At 42.6% G+C, this 27,316-nt stretch overlaps 3 protein-coding genes across 7 annotated transcripts in view; all 3 read left to right on the forward strand.

The window, feature by feature from the left end:
* LOC133128719 (reticulon-1-A-like) overlaps positions 1–2,093 on the forward strand; it is a 45,260-nt gene extending 43,167 nt beyond the window's left edge. For all 4 annotated transcript variants that reach the window (XM_061242441.1, XM_061242442.1, XM_061242443.1 and 1 more), the window contains 3 exons: positions 471–517; positions 624–682; positions 1,169–2,093. In XM_061242441.1, coding sequence (XP_061098425.1) covers positions 471–517; positions 624–682; positions 1,169–1,211 — 149 coding nt within the window. In that variant the 3' untranslated portion in view covers positions 1,212–2,093. The remainder of the gene's footprint in view (positions 1–470; positions 518–623; positions 683–1,168) is intronic.
* A 2,768-nt stretch (positions 2,094–4,861) lies between these two features.
* Positions 4,862–8,463, forward strand: atp5mj (ATP synthase membrane subunit j). Its single transcript, XM_061241824.1, has 4 exons — positions 4,862–5,007; positions 7,228–7,355; positions 7,857–7,877; positions 8,152–8,463. Exons 1-4 carry the CDS (start codon positions 4,904–4,906, stop codon positions 8,163–8,165), a joined length of 267 nt encoding a protein of 88 aa, XP_061097808.1. The 5' UTR covers positions 4,862–4,903; the 3' UTR covers positions 8,166–8,463.
* A 701-nt stretch (positions 8,464–9,164) lies between these two features.
* LOC133128373 (apoptosis-stimulating of p53 protein 1-like) overlaps positions 9,165–27,316 on the forward strand; it is a 32,206-nt gene continuing 14,054 nt past the window's right edge. The window contains exons 1-6 of one of the 2 annotated variants that reach the window (XM_061241822.1): positions 9,165–9,329; positions 10,111–10,277; positions 14,725–14,872; positions 18,212–18,334; positions 19,590–19,660; positions 25,946–26,047. In XM_061241822.1, the coding sequence (XP_061097806.1) occupies positions 10,269–10,277; positions 14,725–14,872; positions 18,212–18,334; positions 19,590–19,660; positions 25,946–26,047 (453 nt within the window). In that variant the 5' untranslated portion in view covers positions 9,165–9,329; positions 10,111–10,268. Of the gene's footprint in view, positions 9,330–10,110; positions 10,278–12,479; positions 12,592–14,724; positions 14,873–18,211; positions 18,335–19,589; positions 19,661–25,945; positions 26,048–27,316 lie in introns of those variants that run through there. The other variant, XM_061241823.1, reaches the window with a different exon arrangement.

Genomic DNA, 27,316 nt, shown 5'->3' on the forward strand with positions numbered 1-27,316 from the left:
GAACATTCATCTTCCTACTTGCACACACACACACACACACACACACACATATACTGTGCCCTCCATATAAGCACCGTGCGCATATTTTCCATATGAAGAAATATAATCACCTTTGATTGGGGTATATTTGAGATGAGATGGTGAATGCAGAAACCACTAATGGAATGGTGAATGCAAAAACCACTAAAACTGCTGTAAATTCCAGTGATGCCAACTTGACCAGCGCAGATTTTGAGCTGGGTATGAGTTGGTCAACCAGCATAGTCAAGCTGGTCATTAAGCTAGTCTAGCTGGGTATGAGTTGCTCTACCAGCATGGCCAAGCTGGTCCCGAAGCTGATCTAGCTGGGTACTAGCTAACAGCTGTTTCAAAACCTAGCATGAGCTGTTTTTCTCAGCAGGGTGCTCTTCCTCCTGCCTCACCTCTCTCTCTCACGCTCTATCTTCTCTCTCTCCCTATCTCTCTCTCAGCTGTGGTGTCCATGTTCTCAGTACCTGTGGTCTATGAGAAATACCAGGTAGGCTCTTTCCCACTTGCTCTTTCCTGGAGTTCTGTCACCATGAGGCTGCTCTGCCCCCAAAAGAACTGCTTCCCACCCCCCTAACGCCTGCCTCTCTTTCCAGACGCAGATTGACCAGTATCTGGGCCTGGTAAGGACCCACGTCGGCTCTATTGTGGCAAAGTAAGCCCCGCGTCCCCTCTATGGTGCCTTCTCAAGAGGTCATTTGTAAGTAGATCTGGGTCAAATACTAAATTGTTTGGATTCAAATACATTTCTATTTGTCTATATACACCTATGAAATACTCTAAAAAAGTGCAGACCCTGCCTTCTGTTCCTCTTGATTGGCTCAATTGCACCCGGGTCAATCAATTGGCAGCCTGCAGCCTAAGGTTACATGGCTGGGACCTGGAAGTTTGTGGTTCAAGCCCTGGTGTAGCCACGATAAGACCAGCACTTAGGTTGAGCATTTTTTCCGCACAGTGGCTGCCCACTGCTCCTAAGTAACTTGGATGGGTCAAATTCAAAGGACAAATTATCCAAGGAAGTATAGTTTCTTCTTGAATCCAAAACAATGATGTATTTGACCCAGGTCTGTTTGTAAGCCGGTTTGGTTAACATTATGGATGGTGATTGGTCTCACCCTAACTGGCATGTGTGACTTTACAGGATCCAGGAGAAGATTCCGGGTGCCAAGCGGAAGGAGGAGTAGGGGGGGGCCCCCCGGGGCCCAGCAGACAGGCTATGAGCCCCATGCAGGGAGAGCTGGATGATGGCTGGTGGTCCCCACACGTTACCGGAGAGTAATGGCGCATTTATCAGCACAAAAAAAGGCGTCACAAAAAAAATAAAAAATGCCACACAGCACCGGAGAAGCCCCCCCCGCCCCGTCTCGTTCCTGTCCCTATAACCGTAGAATAAATCTCACTGAATTCACTTTGTCTCAAACACTACAGTCTAGTGAAGGAAGTATAAAGTAAAAAAAAAGAAAAAAGAAAAAAAAGAACTTAGATGTGTTTTTTTGTGTCGCTTATCAAGTGCATGGAGTCAAGAGTCTTGAGTAAGAAATACTATTTGGTATCTTTCTGAGTGTAGTTTTTTTTTCCTCTTTCTGCTACCGTTCTCAGCAACGCGGAAGACTTTACTGTAATGTGTGGTGAATTCTCCAGCTTCTAGTGATCTGCAGTGATAGTCTAGAACTGCTTCTAGTCACTGGGCTACGAGTGGGGCTTCTCTCTTCCCAGTATAACTGTAAACATATACATATACTCTGTATATATATGAATATCGACTAGAATCGTGGACTAATGTTTCTTTTTGTGTGTACTCCAGCACAAAATAATTTAACAATGTACTGACTAGGTATGCTAACAGCAGCAATTTGGTTTTGTATAACTATAAGGTTCAACACAAACTCTTGTTTTTAGGTACTGTTATCAACTACTAAAGAGCCGTTGGGGAAATCTCTTGTGAGTGAGTGTCAGCCAGTTAAACCTGTGCTATGTTCAGTGTAGTTCTTCTTAGTCCTGGACTTGACCATTTGCACTGACTGTGTACTTATCAATGAATGCGAAAATAAATGTTTCCAAATGTACGGAGTCTTTTTCATACACTTCTTTTTGTGCCATCAGAATAAAAAGGCTGAAATCAAAGCCATACCCATACCCAGCAATCAGTAAAATATTTATTTCTGGTCTTGAGACCAGCCATGACAATGACAGCAAATGTTTAGATCAGGGTTTTAAGATGGCATTCATATGTTGTGCTTTTATGAATATTCTTGTTTTCAAGAAAACAATAGGTTCAGGCCTTTGGAAAGACACTGCAAGCCTATCCAATTTGCCATCCAGTGATATTATGTGCTAATAACGCTGATGTATTGTGGATTAGAGACATTTTTTATCGGGGACAGTTCACATGAATCAGCATTTTCAGTTTCCACATCAATGTAAATGCGCCAGAGTTAGTTAATGAGCTTATTTTCATCTGTAGTCCCTAATCTGCATGTCTTTGGAAATTGGAATACCCACACAGACACGGGGAGAACATGCAAACTCTACACAGAAAGACCCGGGCGGGGCTCAGACCCAGTACCTTCTTGTTGTGAAGCAACAGTGCTACCCACTGCGCCACCAAAATGTAGGAGTTATGACAGGACCCATGGAAATATCCCACAATGCAAGTTATTTTTAGATTTGCATCCACAGTAACTTGCACATCGATGGAGGGAAAATGTTTTCAATTATAGCAACAGCAAACAGTGATTTAATTCAGGCACCAGACCAAAATGGAACATATTTAAAACTAAACATATTTATATTTTCATATTCTGATTGATGGGATACTTTAGTAACATGACCCTATGACATAAGTCTTTTCATAGGGGCTTGATTTGGGAATTGATTATATGTGCACTATCCCTTTGAAAAGGGTCCTACCTCTATGCCAATGTCCCCTCCTTCTGGGAGACACCTATTTGTGTTTACCTGTCTTTCAGTCCATATAAGAATAAGGCCAATCTTTAAAGGGCATAATGTTGGTTTGACTAAATCTGAAAAAAACAAAAAAAACAAGTTAAGTTTGATTGAATTGCATAGTATATTATATGCCTTTAAAACTGGCTAAGTGCATTTGATTTAATTTTGGGGGAACCTCCATTCTCAGTCAATGGAAGATGAATGTTTCACGATGAGTCCAGCAGAGGGCACAAATTTACACCAAATGCTCAAGTGAGCACCATAATTCATTGGACAGCGACACGGTTCTGTACTCTAGCACTTTGAGTTTGACAGGATACAACGACAATGAGGTTGAAGTGCAGACTGTCAGCTTTGAGGGTATTGTCATCCATATTGGATGAACCATTTAGAAATTCTAGAACCTTTTGTACCTAGGCCCCCCAGTTTATAATGTAGATGTAATGTAGAATAAAGTATTAATTTAAAATATTTGGTTCCATGCAATGACTGCTTGAAGTCTGTGAAGCATAGACATTACCAGACACTGGGTATCTTCCGTGGTGATGCGCTGCCAGGCCTGCACTACATCTTCAGTTCCTGCTTTTTTTGGGGTCTTTAGCATGTAAAATGTCATTTAGATTCAGATCCGGTGATCGACTCTGCCACTGAAGGATTTTCCACTTTTTGGCCATCAGAAATCCCTTATTTGCATTGTCCTGTTGCATGATGAAGTGCCGTCCAATAAATTTGGAGGCATTTTGTTTTATCTGCGCAGGTAAAATATTTCTGTAGACTTTTGAATTAATTGTTCCACTTCTGTCTGCAGTCACATCATTAATGAAGACAAGTGAGCCAGTTCCACTGGCAGCCATACAGGCCTAAGCCCCTCCACCATGGTTAGATGTGGTATGCTTTGGATCATGGCATTTTCTTTTTTCCCCCACACATTCCTCTTTCCATCACTCTGGTATATGTTAATCTTTGTTTCATCTGTCCACAGTACTTTTTTCCAGGTGCCTTTTAGGTGCTTTTTAGCTCACTGTAATCTCATTGTAGTCTTATCAGTGGTTTGTATCTTGTAGCAAACCCTCTGTAGTCCTGCTGGTGTAGTCTTCTACATATGGTAGACTTTGACACATCTACACCTGCATCCAGGAGAGTGTTTTTTTGTATCTGATGGGCTGTTCTCAGGGGGGTTTTCCTCACCATAGAGAGTATTCTCCAGTCATCCACTACAGTGGCTTTCTCTGTCTACTAGGTCTTTTGACATAATGGAGTTTTCAAACTCGTTTTTTTATTTATTAATAATGAACCAAACAGTTGGCTTGGCCATGCTCAAGGTTTTTGCAATGTTCCTGATTGATTGTTTTTAGCCAGTTGTTGTTGTTGGCCAGTGTAATTTGCATGGACACTGCTGCCTTCCTCATATTGTCACACCCCAACAACAATCTCCAAAGGGAATTGAAAAGTCTAGAATCAAGTCATCATCAGCTCTCTTCTTCATTCACTACTGACACAAATGGATGCACCTTCCTAACGAAGCACATCTGTGAAGCCAATTCAACAGATTATTGTAGTACCTTAAAATGGAGGGACCATGTACAAAACGCGCAGTAATCCGATATGGATGAAAATTCTCTCAAATTAAAGCTAATCGTCTCATTCAACAGTATCACTCAGTTTTCAACCTCATTGTCATTGTATCATTTCAAACTCAAAGTGCGAGAGTACAGAACCAAAAAAATGTGTCACTGTTCAATGAACTTTGGTGCTCACTGTGATCCCTATATTATTTAATTTCGGTTTTTTTTTCAACAGTAACAAAAAAGCACATTCAGCTGAACTAGCTACCGAACGCAGCAACAATGAGAAACCATGAACCATACAGATCCGCCTGCTCAAAGCGTCCACAAGATGGCGCTGAGAGAAGATCCTCACGCTGAAAATGACCGCTTGCTTCCCAGAACACACCACGACACATTTCGCAGTGGTGACTGGTGACCTTCCCTTCAGCTTTGCAGACAGTAAAGCGTACGCATATTCAGCAAGGTGAGTGTCGGTGTTTTGTCTTAACAAACATTGTTGCATGCAGTGAAATGGAAAGGCATTGTTATGAGCTACAAATAACTTTTGGTGTTATTTTAATCGTACGTTATTTCTGTGACGGACATTATAGCTAGCTGCTTTTTGTGAGGCCTAGTTGCCTTTAGCTTGTGAGCTAAGTTTTGTATGGGATATTCAGGTGCAGTGCTAGCGCAACGAATGAACTGGGCAACCAAGCACACCAAAGAACTATACGTTACAACTTAATTGTCAAATTTAGTCTGAAGTAAGACATTCTGAACTAGCAATATCTTGTCATTGTAACGGTTAAAGTAGTCACTAGCTAACGTTTCCCGTTTTCAGCTTTTCTAATAGCTAATATTAGCGAACTATAGCTAGCTAACTAATTTAGCTTGCTAGCTGAGTCGCTAAGTAACTATAGCCAATTATGACATTACTTTAGCTAGTTGTGTAGTCTGAAGACTGCTGTCAGCGATAAGTCAAGATTGTTTCTCATTATTTTGTACTAATTTGGTTATTTCTACCTTTTTCAGTTTAAATGTGCATGCCACTAGAGCCATTAACCTAACCTTACTGCAACCAGTTGCTACAAGTACAAAGCGTAGTGACATTCAGTAATGCTCGCTAACGAACTAAACTGGGTATGTATTGGTTCCCTTAGCTCCAGCCTTTTTGGCATCATCACTGCTGTAGGGCAGCACAATTCCTCTATTCGCTAGTTTAGCTGGTGTAAACACATTTGATTTACATAATGATTCTTAAGAACGTGTAACGTTAGCTCTAGCTCAAAAGCCATTTTTAATCGAAGTTAATGTAAGCTTAGTTTTTGGGCTATAAGCCCAGTTCTGAGGCCAGTGCCTCGGTCAAGGGTACACCAAATTAGACTCCAATTAACCTAACCTGCATATCTTTGGACAAGACTTGGAAACGTGATGGTCACATACAAATAAAATCCTATATAATTCCAGTGATTTATCCAGGATGTATTAGTAGGTGGGGTGTATTTGAAATAAAATAAAAATAAAAATAGTTTTAAAAAAAGATTTCGTTTTCGGAGGTTTTTCCTTCAGAAGGTGCGGGATCACTGCGCTCAACCAGCAGAAAACGGAAGAGGATACATGTGTGTACAGCGGTTTTAGTTCCAATTGTCTAATTTCTTGGAAAACCACATTTTAATGTATTTAGTCTAGTGTATATCAAATAAACATGACACCTGTGTAAATGAGACAGCTTTGGAGTTGCTGTCTCATTTCTCACTTTGAAGTAGGTAGGCTACTGACTCCTGTAGGCTTCAAGTCGTTATGCTAAGCTAACACATTATGCTGGAAATTGAACCAGTGAATGCAAAAAAATGAAATCGAACATCTTGTATTAGTCTAAGTCGGAAGTCCCAAAATTTTGGTATTGTTTTTAAGATAGTGTTCAATATTTGGACATTTTTAACTGGACTCATTTCTCTTAAGTGGCATTAGGTCCACTGAATTCTGCCGCTTTCCAGTCAAAATGTATATTTCGTTAGCCAAAAGCTAACAGCACAGCGCATGATTTATGCGCCACAGCTAGCAGTTCTGTAAGAAGGGTTCCCAGGCTAGTCAATGCTACCGTTAGCCAGCAAAGAAATTTAATTTAGTATAAAAAATGGCATGGGTTTCTCCAATAAAGCTTGGAGAAATTAAGAGATGCAGACCACTCGTCTCCATATTTGTTTGCGACATATTGGTAAATGCCCTTTTTTGGTTGCAAGCTCCACTTATCTGAAGATGCCATTGTCATTTAGCTAGGCTAATCATCCTGCTTAATTTGATATTGCCATATTATAATTTGTAAATATTTTTAAGTGCGGTCACAAACTCTGTAGGCGGGGTTGACTAGATGATGTATTGAAGGGGAAACCCTGCATTTGAAAATGTATACAACTAAAATGTAGCAATAGCAAGAAAAAGGAACAATGCAGTGGCATCAAAAATGTAACATAAAAATGGGTGACATGAATGTCCGACAAATCGAAAGGAAATCCCAGGTGACACTCTCCTTAGAAAAGATTAAAATCCTTTTTATACAGAAATATATACAGATAATATGAATCAGACCATAGGGCTGCCATTCACAGTGTTAAGATGTTTCTCTTCCCTGGAAATGTGTAGAGACTCTTCAGTCACTGGGCTTTGTGCATGCTGAGCAATGCCTTTTCTTTACCTCTCCCAGAAAAATGGCAGGTGGTGCGATCTCAGCTTGGTGGACCAGGATGTCCCCCTACTACGCCAAGGCCTACCAGGAGATGTGGGTGGGACTGGGCATAATGACATACTTTTACTACAAGATCTCCTACGGTGGTAAGTTCTAACCCAGTGCCCTGTGTGCAGGACGAGCTGAAACAGAAGTTAGAGCAGCACTAGCCCATATGATGTATATGCGAGTGCAATGTATCTCTTGGGGGTGATTTTTGGAGGGCTGGAGTTGATTGGACTAACGTTAAATGAGGAGGGGGAAGCAGAGCCATAGCCTATGGCTCTGGGGGTGAAGAATGCATGCCGCGGTGTGAAAGGATATTGATTACAGGGGGGCAGACAATTGAGACATTTCTTCTAAATGCACGCCCACTGGTAGTCAATGATGTAAAATCTCAATTCAAATAGTTTTCCAGGAAGTGGATAGAAAAAATCAAGTGTGAAAATGCAACAATTCTATTAATTTTATGGGATATATTCTTTATTTTTTATTTCCGCTTGTTTTTAGTTTGCCATCAACTGTCCCTGTCAGGAGATAGTGCCTCAGAGTATGCATTAGGAATATTAAAATAATGCATCTTATTGAGACATTCTATTTGTTTTCAGGGAAAAAAGCAGTGAAGGGAAGTAAGTATATTCCATTTTTGGTTGCTTCTGATTGTGATGGAGTATGTCATTGTGCAAAGTGCATACACCTTTTCAATATGGTTCTGTAAATGTGGTTTATATGGTTGTGACGGATGCATGACCAAGCGGAATTTTGTTTCAGTCAACCTGGCCTGTAAATATTTTTTCAGCATTCAACTGTATCCTCTGTTAATTAATGGAAGAATGCGTTTCCTTTTGGAGTCTGGCTTACTGCTTTACTTTGTGCTCACCTTATTTTTTCCTTTCTTTTCAGAGCCTGCACATTAATTTGGATGCCCTGCTGATCCTGCCCTCGTTGGGAAATATAACTGCAGCTGCTGTACATTGTTTGCCTCCTGTCTGTGTCTCATGGAAATTAATACATTAGTCTGTTTAGGACACTTGTACTGCTGTCAGTGCAGTTGTCTTGTCATTGGGAAATGGTGTGTTACACTGGCCTTTGAGCAAAGGTTCAGTGATTACGTTATACAATGGAAAAGATGTTTTAATTTGAGGCAAGGCATATCCTGCTATCCTGTTTTGGTCTTCAAACAACCTGAAATAAAGTAATTGATTAAAATCTGAATACTGTTATTACTCCTACCTTTTTAACATTTTGTGTGTTTTAATGACTTATGATGTTTTTAATTGGGAAAATATGCATTATTACTGACAGATGTAAAAATATATGTATTAGTTAATCATGAATCTAGTGTCCTAGTGCTGGGCTAAAACATAAACCAGCACCCACACCGGCCCTTTTCAGGTGAGATTGGACACCCCTGGTCTTGTAAACTTTGTTCAGATTCACTCTATTACTGTTATTTGTATTGATCACTGAGTGGGCCATGCGGAGCTGTCCACGTGGAATAAAACTGAAACTTCTCTAGGGTGGTTTGTAACCAGTTTCTGGAAGCAAAGCTGAAGTAACAGAATATAAACCATGTATCACATTATAGAATTGCGTCCGTAAACCCACAGTCTCCTCGACTTATACAGGCTACTACATTGTTGTAAAGGGTACATTTTGACACCGCAGTGGTAGACCTCTGGAGCAAAAGATGATGCTTAGTTTTTATAATTATCAGGTCCCAATAAGCCCAAATAGCAAAGAGAAATTAAAAATGCATACCAAAAAAGAGTGCGGGTCTTAGGAGGATATATGGAAACGAGTTACTATTTTCAGCTCCTATATGCCGATATAACGGATTCTATGTTCGTCTCTCGCAGTCTTTAAATTACGTAGTGCTAAGTGCTGACCACTGAACTGTAATATACGGTTAAATTCTGCTAACGTAGGTAGGGGACTACGCTGTGACAGCGGCGTCAGAAGTGACGGAGAGCCCAGCAAGCACGGCGCAAAGCCTCGATTCGGCACTGATAAATGCATCGCATTGGCTACGCAAACGAGAATGAACATGCTGCAGCAAGCGAGCTTAATCTCTGACCACAGTAAGTGACTATATCTATTGTCAATCGTTGCTAACCACTCGAATTAAATATTTCATAACTAGTTAGCTAGATCTTAAAATTGCTGATCTGTACTGTGCAGTATTGTAAATGGGCTAGAGCTACTTAGCTAAACCAGCGAACACTAGCTGCCTAGGGAAAGAGGCAACGAAATCACGCCGTCGTTTTGGCTGCGGGAATGCAATGGTGTGTCGCCAACGTCGCTTGCTACCGCACACACCTTACGGTAGCTAACCTATGGCTACAATCAACTAGCGTATATTGGGTAGCTATTTAACATTAGCCTGATAACGTAACGTTAGACTGTAAAAATAACGCCCCGGGATTTGTGTAAATTGGCTAGCTAGCAACGTTAATTATAACGTTTTACACTTAAACGTAACCTGTATTTTCGCAAGATGTTTCTCCTCCTCTCGCTCTCAGTAAGTTAATCAGACTAATCTCCCACAGTCTCCGGATCAAAGATTACCCTGCTAGCAAGCGTTAGCGTTGGATGTTTTTTAAGCGGTCCAATTTGTTGACGCGTTACTAGCTAACGTCCGCTATAGCTGGCTGGGTAACGTTGTCTGGTATGGTTCGCTTACGGCTAGCTAGCTAAAGCTAATTTCTTGACTAGCTAGTTAGCTACTGCATTGAGGCTGGGTGGTACCCCTGCCGTGACCCACTTTGGTTTGGCCTAGCATCGTCAGAATGTTACAGGTAGCTAGCTGTGGGAATCAAACGGCGAAGGTTGCCTCACACGGACTTATCCGCATTTCTTTAGTCTGGGGCCGGTGAAGGCCAACTGTGCCACTCCTGGATCCAGGTCCCTTTTCTCATCTGGATTGTGTGATAAGCAGGAGGGATCGGACACCCCGTCCCGCAATCCAGCAAACCCATTTCCAGCTCTAATGTCCCATTCGCTTTGACTGGCCCGTAACCATGATGCCGGTAAGTGTTAATTTTTCTACATTTCTACCGTAATAATTTTTTAATAAATTTGATACAGCTAGCTAAGTCAACTTCTAATTCGTGACCAGCTGGCTCTAAACTCGCTCGATCTATCGTTAACGCCGCAGAAGTCGAAACACAGCTGGTTTGCTAAGTAGCATTGACGTTAACATTACTTGCCGTTCTGCCAACCCTGTCAAAACTGCCATAGTCTGATGAAATCGCTACTGTTTGCGACTTTTAACCATAAAACTAAAAAACACATCTTCGGCCCTTTCTTTATCATTACTTAGTTGCAGTGCTATGTGGCTGACTAAAAACAACCATACATTGCAAGCTAACGTTAGGCGACCTTAAATCAGCCACATTACTAGCTGTGTTTTTGATCTTCTGTTTCTGTAACGTTAGCATTCCGTGAACCCAAAAGGATTATCTTGCTAGCTAGCATAGCTTGGTCGCTGAAGATGCATAGCATTACATTTTAATCAAAGCAATTAGCTAACTAAACAGTATGTTTGAAACGCTGGTTAACGTTTGCGAGTTAATTACTGTAGTGCTACTGGCTATTCAAACGCTAGCTAACGCTCGCCAGCAGAATAGCTCGCTATCTACGTTATCCAGTTGCCCACCGTTAGCTAGCTAGCTAGCCTTAGTTCGAGGTAGCTGCTGTAGAAAGCAGCCAATGGGTAATTTTTTATGTTTGTGTTGAATTAGGCCGAATCGAAGTTGACGAGAATCGACCGCAGATTTGTGGCGTGGGTTTCCTTCAATCTCCGGTTTAATCGCTGCTAGAGAGAACGAGCGTTTTACTTCTTGTTAGCTAGCCTAGTGAAACATACATTAACATAGCTATTTGAATCATACACTATCCGCAGGTGTTGTTTTTGTATCAAGCAACAGTGTCAGATAAATAGTTAGCTAAATGCATCGTAAATAGTTTTAATCTGATGCTTTATTCAACATTAGCTAGACTTGGACAGTCTTGGATCTCCTCCCACATAATCGCTAGGCTACAAATCAACTATCTAGTTGAGACTACACTAGCTAACATGGACAACTAATAATTTGTAAAAACTACTGTAGCGTATCAAAATAGATTACTAGTTCACGTCGTGTGGGAGTGAACGAGAGGCAACTGGTTATGGTAACAGCGTGGGCGTTTTTGTCATTTATTTGTTGGAATTGGTTTAAATTCAAAATGTAAGTTCAACATTTTACCCCTGTGTCAAAGGAATAGGTGTGTCCTGCGTGCTACGCTTTCGTCGAATAAATCGGAGACGTATCTCCTCAACAAGCGAAGGTTCTTAAGGGATTATCCCTTAACGTTATCTGTGAGTTGTGCAGTACACCCCCGTGCCAAAGCAGTGGTCTCATTGGCACCCATTCCTCACTGAAACCGCACCTTAAAATGGTTTGATCGGATTATCCAGATTTTCCAGTTTGAGTCGCACCGAGAAGATAAATCCTTACTGGATTTTTGGAAAACACGAGAACACCCCTGTTTGAAGACCGTATTTAATTTGTCGCGTAGAAGTATCTTTAAGTTTGGTAATTGCAGTAAAGTTAATTATTTACAGCTGTAACATAATTGTGTCATACGATGTTTTAAAAGGCACTCTGTCTTTTGGTCCTTTAGATGTGTCCTTTGACTCCCTTTGTGTCCCTTGCTGTGTCTGGTGCAACAGTTTGGGTGCATCTAATCATCTTTTATCTCTTGACTTCATATTCATCTCTGTGCATGGGTTGTATGCAAAACTGATGTATTTGCACTGACCTGCCTTTGCTGAAGGTCACCTACACCTGAGGCAGTTCCACTGGCCTATCTTAATTTATCTGTAGGTCAAACATGGATAAGGGGAGCTGGGGCATTCCCATGTACAGAACCCATATAATAATAGTTTGGCTCACAGCCCTGGCCAGGCAAGTATATGCCTTTTTTTTTTCTTTTTTTTTCTTTTTTTTCTTTTTCCCTTTCTTTTTTTTTCTTTCCTATACTCTTAAGCTGTATAACATGAGGTGGGGGAACTTGCTAGGCTTCATTTAGGCTCATGCCAGTTACCACTATCCAATGCCGGTTCGGTGGTGAAATGCAAGGGGTGCTCACTGTCACACAGCCAGGAAACTAATCTGCCTGCCCTTAGAGGGTCTGATTATTTTTCAGAAATGATGTTTAATCTCATTTAAAGCTTATTATTTTTGGCACAGTTTCCTGCTATGACGCATGGAGCTTGAGGCTGCTGTGCTCTGAATGAAGTGACATGACTTCCTATATCAGCTGTACTGCATGTGGAGAGACACAAATGACTGCATGGGAGTGAGTCTAAGCAGCCTGAAAATGTGTAATCGCTGAAAATGTTTGCTTGGGTCATTACAACTGGGGGGGGGGGAATTCCATCATATATTCATGCTATTGTCACCTATTGCTTTTTGACAAACCGGGTCTCTTGAGATTGAGGCTGGTTGCAAGCACGGCAGTTTATCTTCCGTCTTCAATCTTGCAGCTTCTGTCTGGCTCCAATCAATAAGGGTTGGCGAAACGGCTGAAAATCCCTGCTTTTTTATTGTCAGACATAATTTTTACTTAAATTTTGGTCAGCCCTGTACATCTGAGACGTGGTCACCTTTTAAGTACCAGCATGATCTAAAAACAGTTCTGTGTTTACAATTGTGAATAAACACAATTCATCTGCTTGTATCTTTTGCCCGTGAGGGCATAGCATTGCTGTACAAGCTTTGAAGTTAGCCTTCATGAAGTAGCCTATACTGTATATTTTCTGGCTTTAAGCCACACCAGTGATTGTAAAGTCAACAGCTTATCAAAGTTATGTAGATATCCTTCATTGCACACAAAAACATTTTTGCTTAATCAAAAGCAGGTTATCCCCCGAATGACACTGATACCAATCCCCACAATGGCACTGATTTTCAGCGGCCATGTTATGTTTAAACAAAATAATATCTATTTAGAGATTAATATAGTTCCCTGGATTCTGGTTGTAAAGGAAAAATGCTGGCTGGTTTTTGGACCCTGCTAATCCCCGGTAGTCATGCTGGAGTCAACGGGCAACCAAGACTGAAGTGGGAAATTGACAGTGAGGGTCTCAGTTATCTAGTAGAGAGTGCAGTTTCTATTCACAGCCATGGGTGAACCACACACACAGTTTGTCTGTGTAGTGCCTAAAGGCTGTGGTGATGTGGTAGCCTTATTTCACTTGGGAGTAATCGGGCAGACCCCCCCCCCCCCACTCCCGAGTCGCGGAAAGTGGGTCAGCTCAGGATGTGGCGTCCAGCTCTGCTGGGGGGCGGGCTCCTGCTGCCGGGACTTCCCGCATTTCGATCGACGGAATGGGGCATCCTCGCCCCGTGGTCATGTCGTTAGCGTCGCGCATGCGGCCTACCGAAGAACTGTTGCCGCGTCTCGCCACGTCGCGGTTTGGGCCCAGCCAATGGGAGGCGGGGAAAAGCTCCATCGACTGCTGTTGTCAAGGCCCGTTGGTGCAGATTCACAGCATCTTGAGTCTCGCCAGGCTGTTTGCTTTCTGCAGCGTTTCTGTCTCACCGTGACATTGTCTGGATGAATTAGATTGAACGTGTGAATACCCCGTATTTCATATTGTTTGTGTGTATATTACTTTTGAATGGCTCGTATCTTCATCGGTTGCTTATTAAATTATCTTATATGGAGTGAGTTCAAGTTGACATTGCATATCTTTTCAGGACCATTGTTTACCTGTTTAGCTTAAGTACCATAGATGTTAATGTTAGAGCATTGCCACAGGATGTGAACTTTCAACCAGTCTGCTTCCTGCTGTCCATTAACCATGGCTCTGCATTGGCTAGATTTATGTTCAGGTCATTATGCATACATGAAATACCTTGGTCTTGATGCTCATTAAGTAGGCACTGCTGGTTGCTATGGCGATAAGTATGTTTGTCCAGCCCATAGTCCTGTACTTAGTCATGTTAATGGTGGCGGCAGTGTTTTTTGGCAGATCTTAGTGCAGATAACCTTAGCAGAGAGATGAATCTGAACTTTTTTTTTCATTCAGATTTATTTTATCTTCTGTGTTTCAACATCCATCGTCCTCAAAAGTTTGCTGTGCACTTTTGCTTATTGTATTATTCAAACGGATAGAAAAGTGTGTGTGCTCATTCTTATAAATCTGCCTTTTTTACATTGAATGAAATCATGTAAGCAATTGGTTTACACATGAAGTTGAAAATGGAAATTGGAATGCTATAAAACAGCCTGCTGTCCCTGACTTTGAGCAAGGCCCTTAACCCCACATTGCTCCTTGAGGGATTGTCTCTTGCTTAGTCTAATCAACTGTAAGTCACTTTGCATAAAAGCATCAGCTTAATAATTCTTTATTATTATTATAACCAAATGGTTTTAGGATGTAGACGTATGGAGGCTCTGCTTCACCCCTCTTCTCTGCCCGGGCAGATGATCCTGACGGTGTATCTGAGCAGCGGTGAGCAGACTGTGGCAGAGGTTCCCATCACCCCGGAGACGCGTTGCCGGGATGTGGTGGACTTCTGCAAGGAGCCCGGGGAGAGCGGCTGCCACCTGGCTGAGGTCTGGAGGGGCAACGGTAAGAGCACCCACCCACTACCGGAATATTTGTCCTGTTGAATTAAGAGAGGGCGCTAATTATCTAACCTTTAAACCTTTTAACATAAACTTAAGAGATGGCTTAAAGCAAACCGAACTTGCAATTATGAACAATCATACTACCTCATCTCTGGCACTGCCCTCTAGCTACATACTCTCATTGTTTTTATATACAGTATATCTGTTACTTTTTGTTATGTGTTATTGCATTTTATGGTATTGTATTTTGTTGAATTGTAGTGCTTGCTGAAGCATTGTTTTGATAACATTCGGCCACTCATTTGTAATAACCTGCTCAGGGACTACAGATGGCAAATGGCTCATTAGCTGACTCTGGCACATTTATATTGATGTGGAAACTGAAATGTTGATTATTGTGCACTGTCCCTGGTAAATTAATAAATAAATGACCTTAGCACCCTGCCCCCTAGTCCTACCCCCCTGTCATTGCTGGGTAATGAGCGGGGGTAGGTGTAGGGTTAGGGGGCAGGGCACTTCGGTTAGTAAACACCCTGCGCCTCGCCCAACCCCCTCTCCTCCAACACTGCCCTTGCCCTAACACCCTGATACCAACCTATAACATGAACCTGTGACCCTGCACCTCTAACGCCCCATCATATAACCCTAACATGCTGCTCCTACCCCTCCCCCAAACCCTAATGTCTCAAACCTAACCACGCCCCCACTGTTGACCCCACGCAAGCTGCCTGGCTCACACCCCCATCCCCAACACTGCCTCTCCCCCCCCCCCCCCCCCCCCAACCCTAACACCCTGATACCTATACCACTAACGTGAGCCTGTACATCTCTCACCCCCATCATATTACCCCAATGCCCTGCTCGTATCGCTCCCCCAAACCCTAACCTGTATGCCTCAACCCCCACCCTTGAGCCCACACATACGCACCTCAGGATAGGATGGAAGGCGCTTTATTCTGAGCTCCCCCTCGCCATCAAACGGCACTTAAACTGCCATACTCCCCCTGTTGTTCTCGGAGCACAATGTGTTCTTCTGAAGGGGCTGTTAGACTCTCCACACTCCCACAACGTGGACATGAATCGCAGTTTCATGACAGAACGTCTTGTGCCAAGGAACATGAAAATGAACAGTGCAGAGAATCTCCTAGATGCTTTATGGAGGCGTCCACGCTCTAAATCTGAAATGGCTGCCACTTTTAATTAGAAGTCAGCGCTAAGCTTTTCTGAACGCCACCTTGGATGAACTTCTCAGGTGACTTCTCGTCATGATTCCTAATGTTGCTCGCAAACGGTTCAGTGAGTTAATGACGAACAGCCATTTTGATTTTCAGTCTTTCAGTCAAACTAGGAGGACGATCATCTTCACACTTCTGGAAAAAATGTTTTTTAGAAAAGGCAATATTAACATTTGCAGCTGGTTTTCTTTGAAAAGTGGAGGAATTTAATATTGCTGCCTTGCTCGTTCAATACTAAGCTTTTCAGAACATGGCCTTAAATGAACTTCTCAGGATGAACCCTTAATGTTGCTTGGAAACGGTTCAGTGAGTAAGACATGTGACACGTGACCGTTTAGATTTTCCATCATTCGGTTGAGATTGGAGGACAATGACCCCCTGGGACACACACACAGGCATCTTCACACTTCAGAAAAATGGTTTTTCCAAGCGCAGAATTTTCGAAAAGGGCATATTAACATTTGCAGCTGGTCTTCTTTGAGAAGTGGAGGATATTTCACATTGCCTTGTTTCCGTACTGAAGGTATGTTAATTAGTAAGGATGAGCCAAGGCCACCCAGTAAAAACATGACTGATATGTGCCAACTGCACGTGTCATTTCTAAAAAAATATGTATATATGATCAAGTGTTTGAGATACTCAAAGAATGCTTGAACAACATAAAAATCCTAATTTCCTAAATTTTATCCTTACCATATTTTGGTTTATTTGTAATGGAATATACCAATTCTCTGTCTGCTTACAGAGTATGTGACTAAAACTGCAAAATAGTCTAACTCTCTCCAGAGGGTACCAGGCCTAGCTCAAACACATACTTGTCTATGCTTTACTGAGCTTGTCTGGTGTATTTAAATCTGTCAAATGTTCTCACAAAGTGCAAACCCCGCTTTCCGGTCCTCATGTTTGGCTCTGTTACACCAGGCCAGATCATTTGATCACAGAAAAGTATTTCAATCCAAAGCGATTACGTATTTGACCCAGGTCTGGAGGGTACACATACGAGCGATACGATGGTCGCTTTACCGCCAAACCGACACACGTTTGTGACCGGTGCACCAGGAAGCACGCCGCTAGTCCATCACTCGCACTCAGTCTGTCTGTGCTGTCCTTTTACATGGCCAAGACGGTTACCTTTGGGGAAAAGCTGTCAAAACTCGAGTTCCATTTCGAGAGGAAGCTGTCATTTCTCTCCGCCTTGTTGGTAGGCAAGTCTGGCTGCATGCTAAATCAGAGCAGACCTCAGCACACATTCCTCTCCTCCACGGGATACCGCTTCTGAATTTTCCGAACGGAGGAGGCCTGAAAGCTGCTACTGGAAAGGGTTGGGTTTAGGGTTTGGGGTGCTGGAGGGTTAATCACTGCCAACCATTCGAGACCGACCTCTGAGTTCTTCTGACAGGGAGTGGCATGTTGTTTCAGCTCCAGCTGTTTGATCCTCCCGCACAATATCCTTCCTGTACTTGCTTGGGCGTGTTTTTATTGTTGCTCCATTTTCTACTCCATACATTTGCTCTCTGCACCTACTATACAGTCCATAAGTATTTGGACAGAGGTATAATTTCTGCTCTTTTGGTTCTCTACTCCAGCGCATGGGATTTGAAACAAAACCATAAATATGAGATCAATGGCTGGACTCTTACCTTTAATTTGAGGGTATTTGCATCCCCCCCAATTGCTTCCTTTGTGTAGGTATGAGGAGCTTTCAGTGTCTATTCTTAATTCTAGGCTTTTGATTGCCTTTTGATTTTATTTGCATTTGCCAACATGAGGACCAGCATTGTGCCAATGAAAGCAAAGCAAGCCATTATGAGGCTATGAGCAATAAGAAAAAAAACCATAGGACACATGGGGCAAACAGTAGGCCTGCCCGTTGTTCATTGTAATCCATTGTGCTGGAGTACAGATCCAAAAGAACAGAAGTTGTACCACTGTCCAAATAGCTACAGATTGCAGTGTATATTCAGATAACTTTCCGGTAATACCCAGATAGTCAGGCCCATGGGGTGTTTTTTTAACGAAGGCATGCCCATTCATCCGTGACACCCTCTGTTGCAAGTGATGGTTCACCCCTCCTGAACCCGCCTACCTTCCCTCTACCCCCGCAGAAAGAGCCATCCCCTTCGACCACATGATGTACGACCACCTGCAGAAGTGGGGGCCCCGGAAACAGGAAGTGAAGTTCTTCCTGCGGCACGAGGATTCTCCTACCGAGAGCAGCAGCGACCAGGGTGGGTACCTGGGTCCTCTCCTTCTAACTCCATTTTACAGTCGCTGTATTAACACCAAACATGCTGTAAATGGCAAATTAGAGGAACACGGCAAGATAGGCTATATGTAGTGTTATATGACCAACATGGTTAAGCACTTAAAGTAAGGGAAAACTCATGGCCCTGGTCATAAGGTTCCTTTCCAACTAGGGTCCTTCAAAGTCCATAAAGGCCCTTTTGTATATACATTTGAATTTAATATTGGAAATACTTTCGCTCTGTTGCTAATCAGTCCCTTAGCAGCCAGCAGTCCCCTCTAGCCCTCCCTCAGTCCAGCCCGTGGGAGCACTTCTCTGTCTCTGGGGATGTGAGACCTGCCCCCAGGCTATGTCTGGCAGTGCTGACATGCCGGTCAGCCTTGAAAGGCAATTGGGAGTCGCGCGCTAAGGAGGTCAGAGCCACAACATGAGGCAAAAAAAGATGAAGGCTTTATGCATTACTTTACCCTTACATTCCCTAGAGTGCCATATGGCACTTGAACCTTATGCCTTTTAAACCCATCAAAATGATTGGTTGTACTGCTGTGCTAATGTTTTGAGCCCCTTTTAAAACCATACTAAATTTTCAATTTTCTCAACCAAAGCCCCTAAACCACTTGGGTGCCCTTTGAAAACGTCTCGCCCAGATACTAAGAACCCCTGGAGATTTACTGAGGAAATGGCAGGCAAAAAAGCTAAATGCACACTTTGAAATATAGAGCTTGAATTTTCAAACTGCAGCATCGGGGTAAAGGCTCTGTTGCATCAGATAAACGCCCACACAAGAGACGAGAGACAAGCCCAGTTAATGTCTGTCTTGACGGATTCCTCACGCTTGCCGATTCAAATTACAAAATAAACTCACATGGCTGACTACCAAAGCGATTTCATTGATGTTCTGAAATGTATAGACTATTGTGAAAATGTGATGTGGTTTAAATGAGGACATTATATGCACAATTATTTTTAGATGGTTTTATCGGTGAAAGCAGAGCTAGAGGATTGGCCGTCATTGGGAAGCATGATCATATGTATGCTGTGTAGCACGGTGATATTGAAAATGCTCTCAATTTACTTATTACCTTGGATATGGAAAAGATTGAAAGATGTAGCATCATTGTTTTCATGGTTAACCTATATGAATTGGCCTCTGTAGCGGATGAGCAGATTTGAGCCAAAATGGCCTCCCTCTGTAAGATGCTGGGTGAATAATGCAGCGTTTTCCTGTGCGCTTGCAGGGAGCCAGCAGCCACAGGACCAGGCTAGGAGGAAGAACGGAGGAACTGTGGAGAAGCCCTGTGAGAACGGGGTATGTATATACTATATACACACACACACACACACACACACACCAAGGCACCTTTATAGACAGGGAAATTCTGTGTAACTAACTGGAAGATGCCATTTCTAATGAAGTCACGTTGGTCTCATTGTGTGTATGCATCGTATTTAAATGTACTTGCTCGCATACATGTGAATAAGAAGACCACGTATCGGCCTTCTGTTGGCTGGTGAGATTGCCTGTAAAATGGAATTGGGTGACCTATGATCTCTTCAGAGTGCTAGCAGCATGCTGGTACTTGTCTGTATTTATGTCTCCCCTGTCCCCATCTGGGCCATTCTGAACATAGCTAGCTAAAATTATTTTGGAGGTGGGCTTGTCTCAATATAGTATTTCTGCCCAACTGGTATAGTGACAGAACGGCGGAAGACATGGTTGGCTACTACTCCGATATCAGTCTCCCAGGTTATTTTAAACAAAGGACTAGCGAATGGTGCATTTCATTGTTGACTTGGAGAATAAACTTGGGGAAATCTCCCCAGGACCAGGGTTTAAGAGCATTGATTTAGAAAGGGGTGAGACTCAAGCTGTGTCTTCAGAATAAACCTTGCTTGCCTGCGCTGTGTGGAAGATACTGTGACGTTGGCCAGTTCTTCATGTGATGAGAACTGTTCATCTTCTAGCCAACACCACCTTGTCTCGGGGCCGTGAAACGGTTCATTCTGCCATATGCATTGCACGCCACCGTTTGTTTCCTGGCACTGGTATGGCACTTAACCACCCCCCACACACACGCACAGTTGTAAGGCGCTGGCTTCCACTGTAATTTTGGGGATTACACCAGTTTCATGACATAACCCTGTAAGAAGATTAAATGTCTTTGCTATCCATCAGCTTTGCCAGAGTATCTTTTTTTTATCTTTTCGTGTCGCTCCCAGCAACTCTCGGCTGCATCTGTCATAGTGTACCTTCTTATGTGGGTCTCTATAGGCCCGTTGTAGTTTAGTCAAAGTGCTGGAGCATGTTGGTCTAACAATACTATTGTTGGCAATATGGTCTAACAATACTATTGTTATACAGTGCTAAGCCTGACGTAGGAAATTAATCCGCATCAAAGTAGATTGCTAACAAACAATGGCTCTACATATTTGCATTAGCATGGTATGTGGTGGTGCATTCGATGCAAATGGTGCCTAAAGAACACCCGGTTGGTCAAACGCATTACTGTGCACCATGTCAGTGCTAATGGACTTCATTGTTTGTTCATTGACCGTTTGTGTGGAGTGTGACTTCAATGTCATTCCTAGTGCCATTTATCAATCAGAAGTTATGTGTTTTTCCTAATACAGGTTGCTCACACAATCTTAGAAAAATGATTTGTGCCTGACATTTGAGAATCCTATTCTTCCACCATTTTGATTGTTTATATTTTAACTGACTTTAATTCCTTTGATAAGGTTATGTAATGATGTCTGTTAGTCTGTCTGTCTGTGGCAGACCTATCTCAAAAAGTAATGGCTGTGAATTGCCATGAAATTTGCTATGTGCATTCATGTTCTGAAGGTGAAAAAATGTATTGATTCTGGTGACCCCATCACCTTTTGGATAGCTTCAGCATCAGGCTAAACATACCTTGGAAAACTAACAGCTAAATTGGCAAGACATTCATGCCAGGGGACATTGTTGTGCCTTTACAGAGGTCTACTCGACTGAGTGCAGTCTTTCTAGTTGGAAAATTATTCATAATTATTCATAAGCGTTGGTTGCCAGGGGTATTTCAGTGTTACCACCATCAGTGTTCTACCATCAGAACTACACCGCTTTCACTTTTTCATGATTTAAGGTGATACAAAAAATGTATGCATGGGTATAAAAACCTCAATCATTTGTGACTCCTCCCTTTGAGCCCCATGTACCCATAACATTTCCAAAGTTGCTGACCATCTCAGAAACTTTGCTAAAATCACATCCTCTGTGTACTCCATCCATGTCTTTGGGCCAATATAATAGCAATACCCTTTTGTTAGGTTTGCCATCCAGGAGGGTATGTCACAATTGGGTTTTACTCAACTTATCCTGCTAACCGTGCTTAGTGATATACTGGTTACTAGACCGGGCTACTATTTGTCTGGAATGCTGCTTCTATACTTGTCACCTGACTTTCTCACCCATGTAAGAATCTTCTGGAGTACATTTCCAAGACCTCCATCTTCACCCTCTCTCCTTTACTGCATTACATCACGGCTGCCCATTTTGTGTCTGCCGTTTTACTTGCCCTCTGCCGGGCTGTGGAATACCCTTCCAAAACACATTCAGTCTGGCTTCTAAAAAAAAAAAAAAAAAAAGAGAAGAAAAAGAAAAGTTAACTAGTCATGTTTTTCCAGATGTTATTTCTGTGGCATTTGCCTCATGTTTGAGAGATTTGTTTCTATTTTTCATTGTTTACTCCATGTTGCTTTACATAAAGAAAAACCTAACTGCTACTGAAAGGTGTTAAGAAATCAACCCTTATTTTATCGGAAATGTGGCTTTCCTTACTGATTTGCAGCAGCAATCCAATGTGCTGGCAAAGCCATTGCCTAGCTGTTCGCCTCAGTTATTCTATTGCTGAAAATCGCACTTTCGCCATCTGCAACTGTCCACACTACAGCTCTGTTGTCATGCAACAGTCCAAATTTGCATACACAATTTTCATTGGCCGCTGGTGCCAACTCGTTGATTTGCTGTGGAGAATGAAGCGAAGGCGAGCTGGAACTGTTGCCGGGATTGTTGTGTGCGTTTTGCAAGATGCTACCAGCGGCTTTAATGTATCTCTCAGATGAGCCGTTATGCGCTGGCTCTTAAGGAAATATCCGCAGCAGATGAAATGACAGATCTTCACTGCTCGGAGATTGAAATCGGGGGTGGAGGCTGTGAGGTTTACTGGCGCACGTCGTGCTGCTTGTTGCCTGTGGTAACCAGGTACAGAACTGAGGGGACTTGGGAGCCTCTGGTGTAAGAAGGCTATGTGTTCGTGCTTGTTCTTGTGCTTGCACCCTGCTGTGCACATGACCCTGTTCCTGCTTTAATGTGTGTATTTGATGCACTGTGTATGTGGGTGTATGTCCTTGTGTGTCTCTGTGAATTTGACGGCAGAGAGAAGTGCCATAGCTGTTTAGTTGAATGCAACTTGGGTGGAGCTTTGACAGTGTGTGGCTGAATGATTTGATGGGTGGGACTCAGGACTATTAATTCAGATAAACCCCCCCCTCCCACTACAACAGCCACCACCTTTTGAAATGTATTTTAACACTGTGGTATGGAAGCAATCTCAAAATTTCTAGAGAGTGTCTCCTCTCGTGGAACAATTTTGTGACCAGTCACCCATGCCATGGTGGTGCTTTGGTGTTTGGGCCCTGGTCCTCTGTATGTAGGTGATTTAATATTTGAATGATTTGCTTTACAGAAGCAAGTGTTTAGGGCCATGTTGAGTACTGTACATACAGCATGATTTGACATGGTATCCTTTCACGCATTTATTTTTAAAGTATCCACTCAGTGAGCACTTTTAGGTATTGATTAGATTTCTTTTTTTTTTATACTTGTTGGTCCGCTGAACCTCTTGCTGCCTGCATGCTTTTTGCATTTACTTGCTGCCACATGATTGGCTGATTAAATATTTGCCTTAACAAGCTGCTGTACAGGTCTTCCTAATAAATGGCTCACTGAGTGTACATTTCTTCAATATATACTGCTTGATGTTTGCTGAATCCAATACATTTTCTCAATGTCGACATGTGGAAGAAACGGCCATCTTAATCGCGATTGTAAACTGCTTTCCATTTTACTAGTCCTTAAGTGGATTTGCTGTTGGGTTTTTTTAAAAAGAGCTTTCCTCGTGGCATGGGTATTGTGTTCTGAGATGATTGTGTAGTCTATTTCTATGCCTATTAATAGCGCACCCGTTTTATGAGAGGGGGATTAGTGAGAGTGAGGGGGTTTTCCATTACTCTTCACTTCCATGTCTCTGCGCTAAAGCTTAGGCATTGCGTGAAGCTCGTGTTTTTTTTAAGTATTTGCACACGGTTAGAAAGAAATGGAAATCGCTGCAGTTCACTTAAAATGAAGGGCTTGGAATATGGCAGCACCCTCCATTTTAAGGTACTGCAAGTATTTGTTGAATTGGCTTCACAGATGTGTTTTGTTAGGCAGGTGTATTTATTTGTGGTGTTAGTGAATGCAGAAGAGAGCTGTTGATGTCTTGTCTCGATTCTAGACTTTGGAATTGCCTTTGGTGATTGTTGTTGGGATGTGACAACATGAGGAAAGCAGCAGTGTTGATGCAAATGAAGCTGGCCAACATGAGGCTCAGAAATAAAAATCAATCAATCAGGAACATTGCAAAAACCCTGGGCATGGCCAAGTCAACAGTTTGGTTCATTATTAACTAGAAAAAAACAACTGGTGAACTCAATTATGTCAAATGACCCGGTAGACCACTGTAGTGGATGCCCAGAGAATACTCTGGTGAAGAAACCCCTGGATGCAGGAGTGGATGTGTCTGGATCACTGAATCTGAATCCAGTTGAACAAGAGGAGACTGAAAATGTAGCCTTTTTTTCTCAATTTTTATTAAGTGTGCCAATAATTCTGGAGCACGTTGTGTGTTGTGTGTTGTGTGTTGTGTACACACTCAGTGAGCACTTTATTAGGTATTTATTAGACTTATTTTTTTAGACTTCTACTGCTGTCTCCTATCCACTTTAGAGTTATAATGCGTCGTGGGATCAGAGATGCTCTTCTGCATAACACTGTTGTAATGTGTGGTTATTTGCGTTACTGCCACCTTCCTGTCAGCTTTGACCAGTCCTGCCATTCTCCTCTTACGTCTCATTAACAAGGTGTTTCTGTCTGCAGAACTGCTGCTCACTGGATTTTTTATGTACATTTATTTTTTTGCACCATTCCATTCTTTCTGAGATGCTCAAACCACCCTGTCTGCCCCCAACAATCATTTCACAGTCAAAGTCACTTAGATCTAATTTTTCCCCATTCTAGTTGATGTGAACATTAACTGAAGCTCCTGACCCATATCTACATGATCGTATGCATTGCACTGCTGCCACACACACACACACACACACACACACACACATAGTGATCACAATTTTATAAAGCATAATTCATTGGACAGTGACGCATTTCTTTGTTATTTTGGTTCTCAACTCTAGCACTTTTGAAAGCATACAATGACAATAGATTTGAAGTGCTGACTGTCCGCTTTAATTTCAGGGTATTTTATCAATATCGGATGCAAGGTTGAGAAATTATAGAACATTTTGTACATAGCCCCCCCCTCAAAAAATAAAAGAAGGGACAGTTTAATATAATGTAGAATGAAGTAATCATTTTTAATATTGGTTGCATATCCTTTCATGACTGCTTGAAGTCTGTGGTGCATGAGCAATGAGCATCACCACACTGGTTGTCTTACCTGGCGATGCTCTGCCAGGCCTGTACTGCAACCATCTTCAGTTCCTGCTTGTTTCAGGGACTTTTTGCCTTCAGTCTCCTCTTCAGCTTGTAAAATGCATGTTCAATTGGATTCAGATTCGGACTCAGCCAGTCAAACATTTTCCATTTTTTGGACGTCTAGAACTGTTTCAGGTCATTGTCTTGTTGCATGATGAAGTGCTGTCCAGTATGTTTAGAGCCATGTTTAGCCCCATCTGGGGGCTTATGGCTGGTATTTCCCCCTTTTTTGTTCTTTCATCCTGTCCCTGTTACTCTGTAATGAGTTTTTAATACAGTCTCCTGTTTAAAGTATACAAATTATACAAATAATTAAATTAAATTTCATGTTGTCCAGCAGTTGGGAAATTAGTATGTATGAATGAGTTTGACTGTAGCTCCCCATGTTAATGCTCACATGGCAGCCCATAGAGGATTAGAATGCAGATAATGGTAGTGCTTGTCTGTGTCTGTGTCTGTGTGTGTGTCTGTGTGTGTGTGTGTGTCTGTGTGTCTGTGTGTCTGTGTGTGTGTCTGTGTCTGTGTCTGTGTCTGTGTGTGTGTGTGTGTGTGTGTGTGTGTGTGTGTGTGTGTGGTCTGCAACCGGCAGGAATGTCAAAATTGCGAGCAAAGCAGCTTGCATGATATTGCTCCATGTCAGCAATAATAGTTAACTGCCATATCTGGAGAACCTGCTACCTATACTCCTAATAATCCTGCAAGTGCCCATGTCATTATTCTGTACTGTTTGTATTGTGTATGTCCTTTATTGTCAGTTTGGTATGTGGACATGAGTAGGAGTATTACTTGTGTGTGTTGCAGGTGGGGAGCCCTCGTGTGGAGCTGACTCTGTTGGAGCTGCAGGAGATGGCGTCGCGCCAGCAGCAGCAGATCGAGGCACAGCAGCAGATGCTTGTTGCCAAAGTGAGCCGCCCGGCTGCGTAGCTTTAGTCTCACGCTACAGTCTCACGCTACAGTCTCACGCTACAGTCTCACGCCATTTGTCTCGCGCACTAATGTCTCGCGCGCTAAAGTCTCGCGCTAAAGCAGTGCTACTGACCTCCACATCCTGCGGGCCGCAGTGTCTGCAGGCATTTGCTTCAACCGTGTGCTACACCACCTGATTTCACTAATTAGCTTATCTGAACCAAGCAAGTAAAATAAATGGTGAAATCGGGTGGTGTAATGCCCTGCAGGAGCAAATACCTGCAGACCCTCATGATGTAGACTCACACAATGTTGAGACAGCTAAGCTGTAGACTCGCGCTATGTGTCTCGCGCCATGTGTTCTGCACCACGGATCAAGGGGCACATAGCAGCAGGAAAGGGACTCACTGCCCCCAGGATGTACATTGGACAGATGTAGCCTACAGTTTAGCCCAGCCACACCCAGCTGCCCATTTCCTGTTAGTGTGAACTGAGTCTGAGGCCTGGACACTCTCTCTCTGGCGCCAGGGAGAGGAAACGCACTGACGACATTTCATCTTCACTGGAGTCGTTTCCATCCGATTCATATTGTTTCAGCTCAGTGGTTGATAATTGGAGTTGTCTCTATCTCAAAAGTTCCGTCTGTCCAATCACACTGGCAATTTAGGTGTTCCCTTGTCCTTGAACTCGTCTGAAGCTTGGTTTTCACTTTGTCGCACAACCCTTGCGACTAGGGTTTGTGAGTTTCACAACTCCTAACAGTCAAACTCCTGACAGTTTCTTTACATTTTTCCCAAATGACTTGACATGACCTTCAGTGTTCCTGTTTGCCCATCCTGTCCAATGAACATTGTGCAAGAAAGTATGATCTCTGCGACGACATACGATTCTACAGGTGCGCGACAGTTGAAAATGCGTCATTTTGGTCATATGACACTTGACACAAGGGTTTTCGAAGTATAAATCCGGCTTAAGCAGTGACCCTCCCATCTCTGAACACGTTTGGTAATCCACTGTTCCTGCTGCTTTTACAATGTGGAAACCAAAATCCTTGTTCCTACTGTTAGCAACTCCGTCTGCTTTTTGCTTTTTTTTTTTTTTTTTTTTTTTCTTTCAAGATTGCCTTAACTTTACTGCAAGCACAGTTATTTGCAAGCTCTATTTTGCATAAAAAGTCGAAGTTGTTCATGACATATCGTGTGGGAAGAGTTGTGATGGTAACCGTTGCTAAAGCACAGAGATGTGGGATTTTTTTTTTTTTTTAAG

The sequence above is a fragment of the Conger conger genome, chromosome 5 (genome assembly GCF_963514075.1).
Source record: "Conger conger chromosome 5, fConCon1.1, whole genome shotgun sequence".
Lineage (NCBI taxonomy): Eukaryota > Metazoa > Chordata > Actinopteri > Anguilliformes > Congridae > Conger > Conger conger.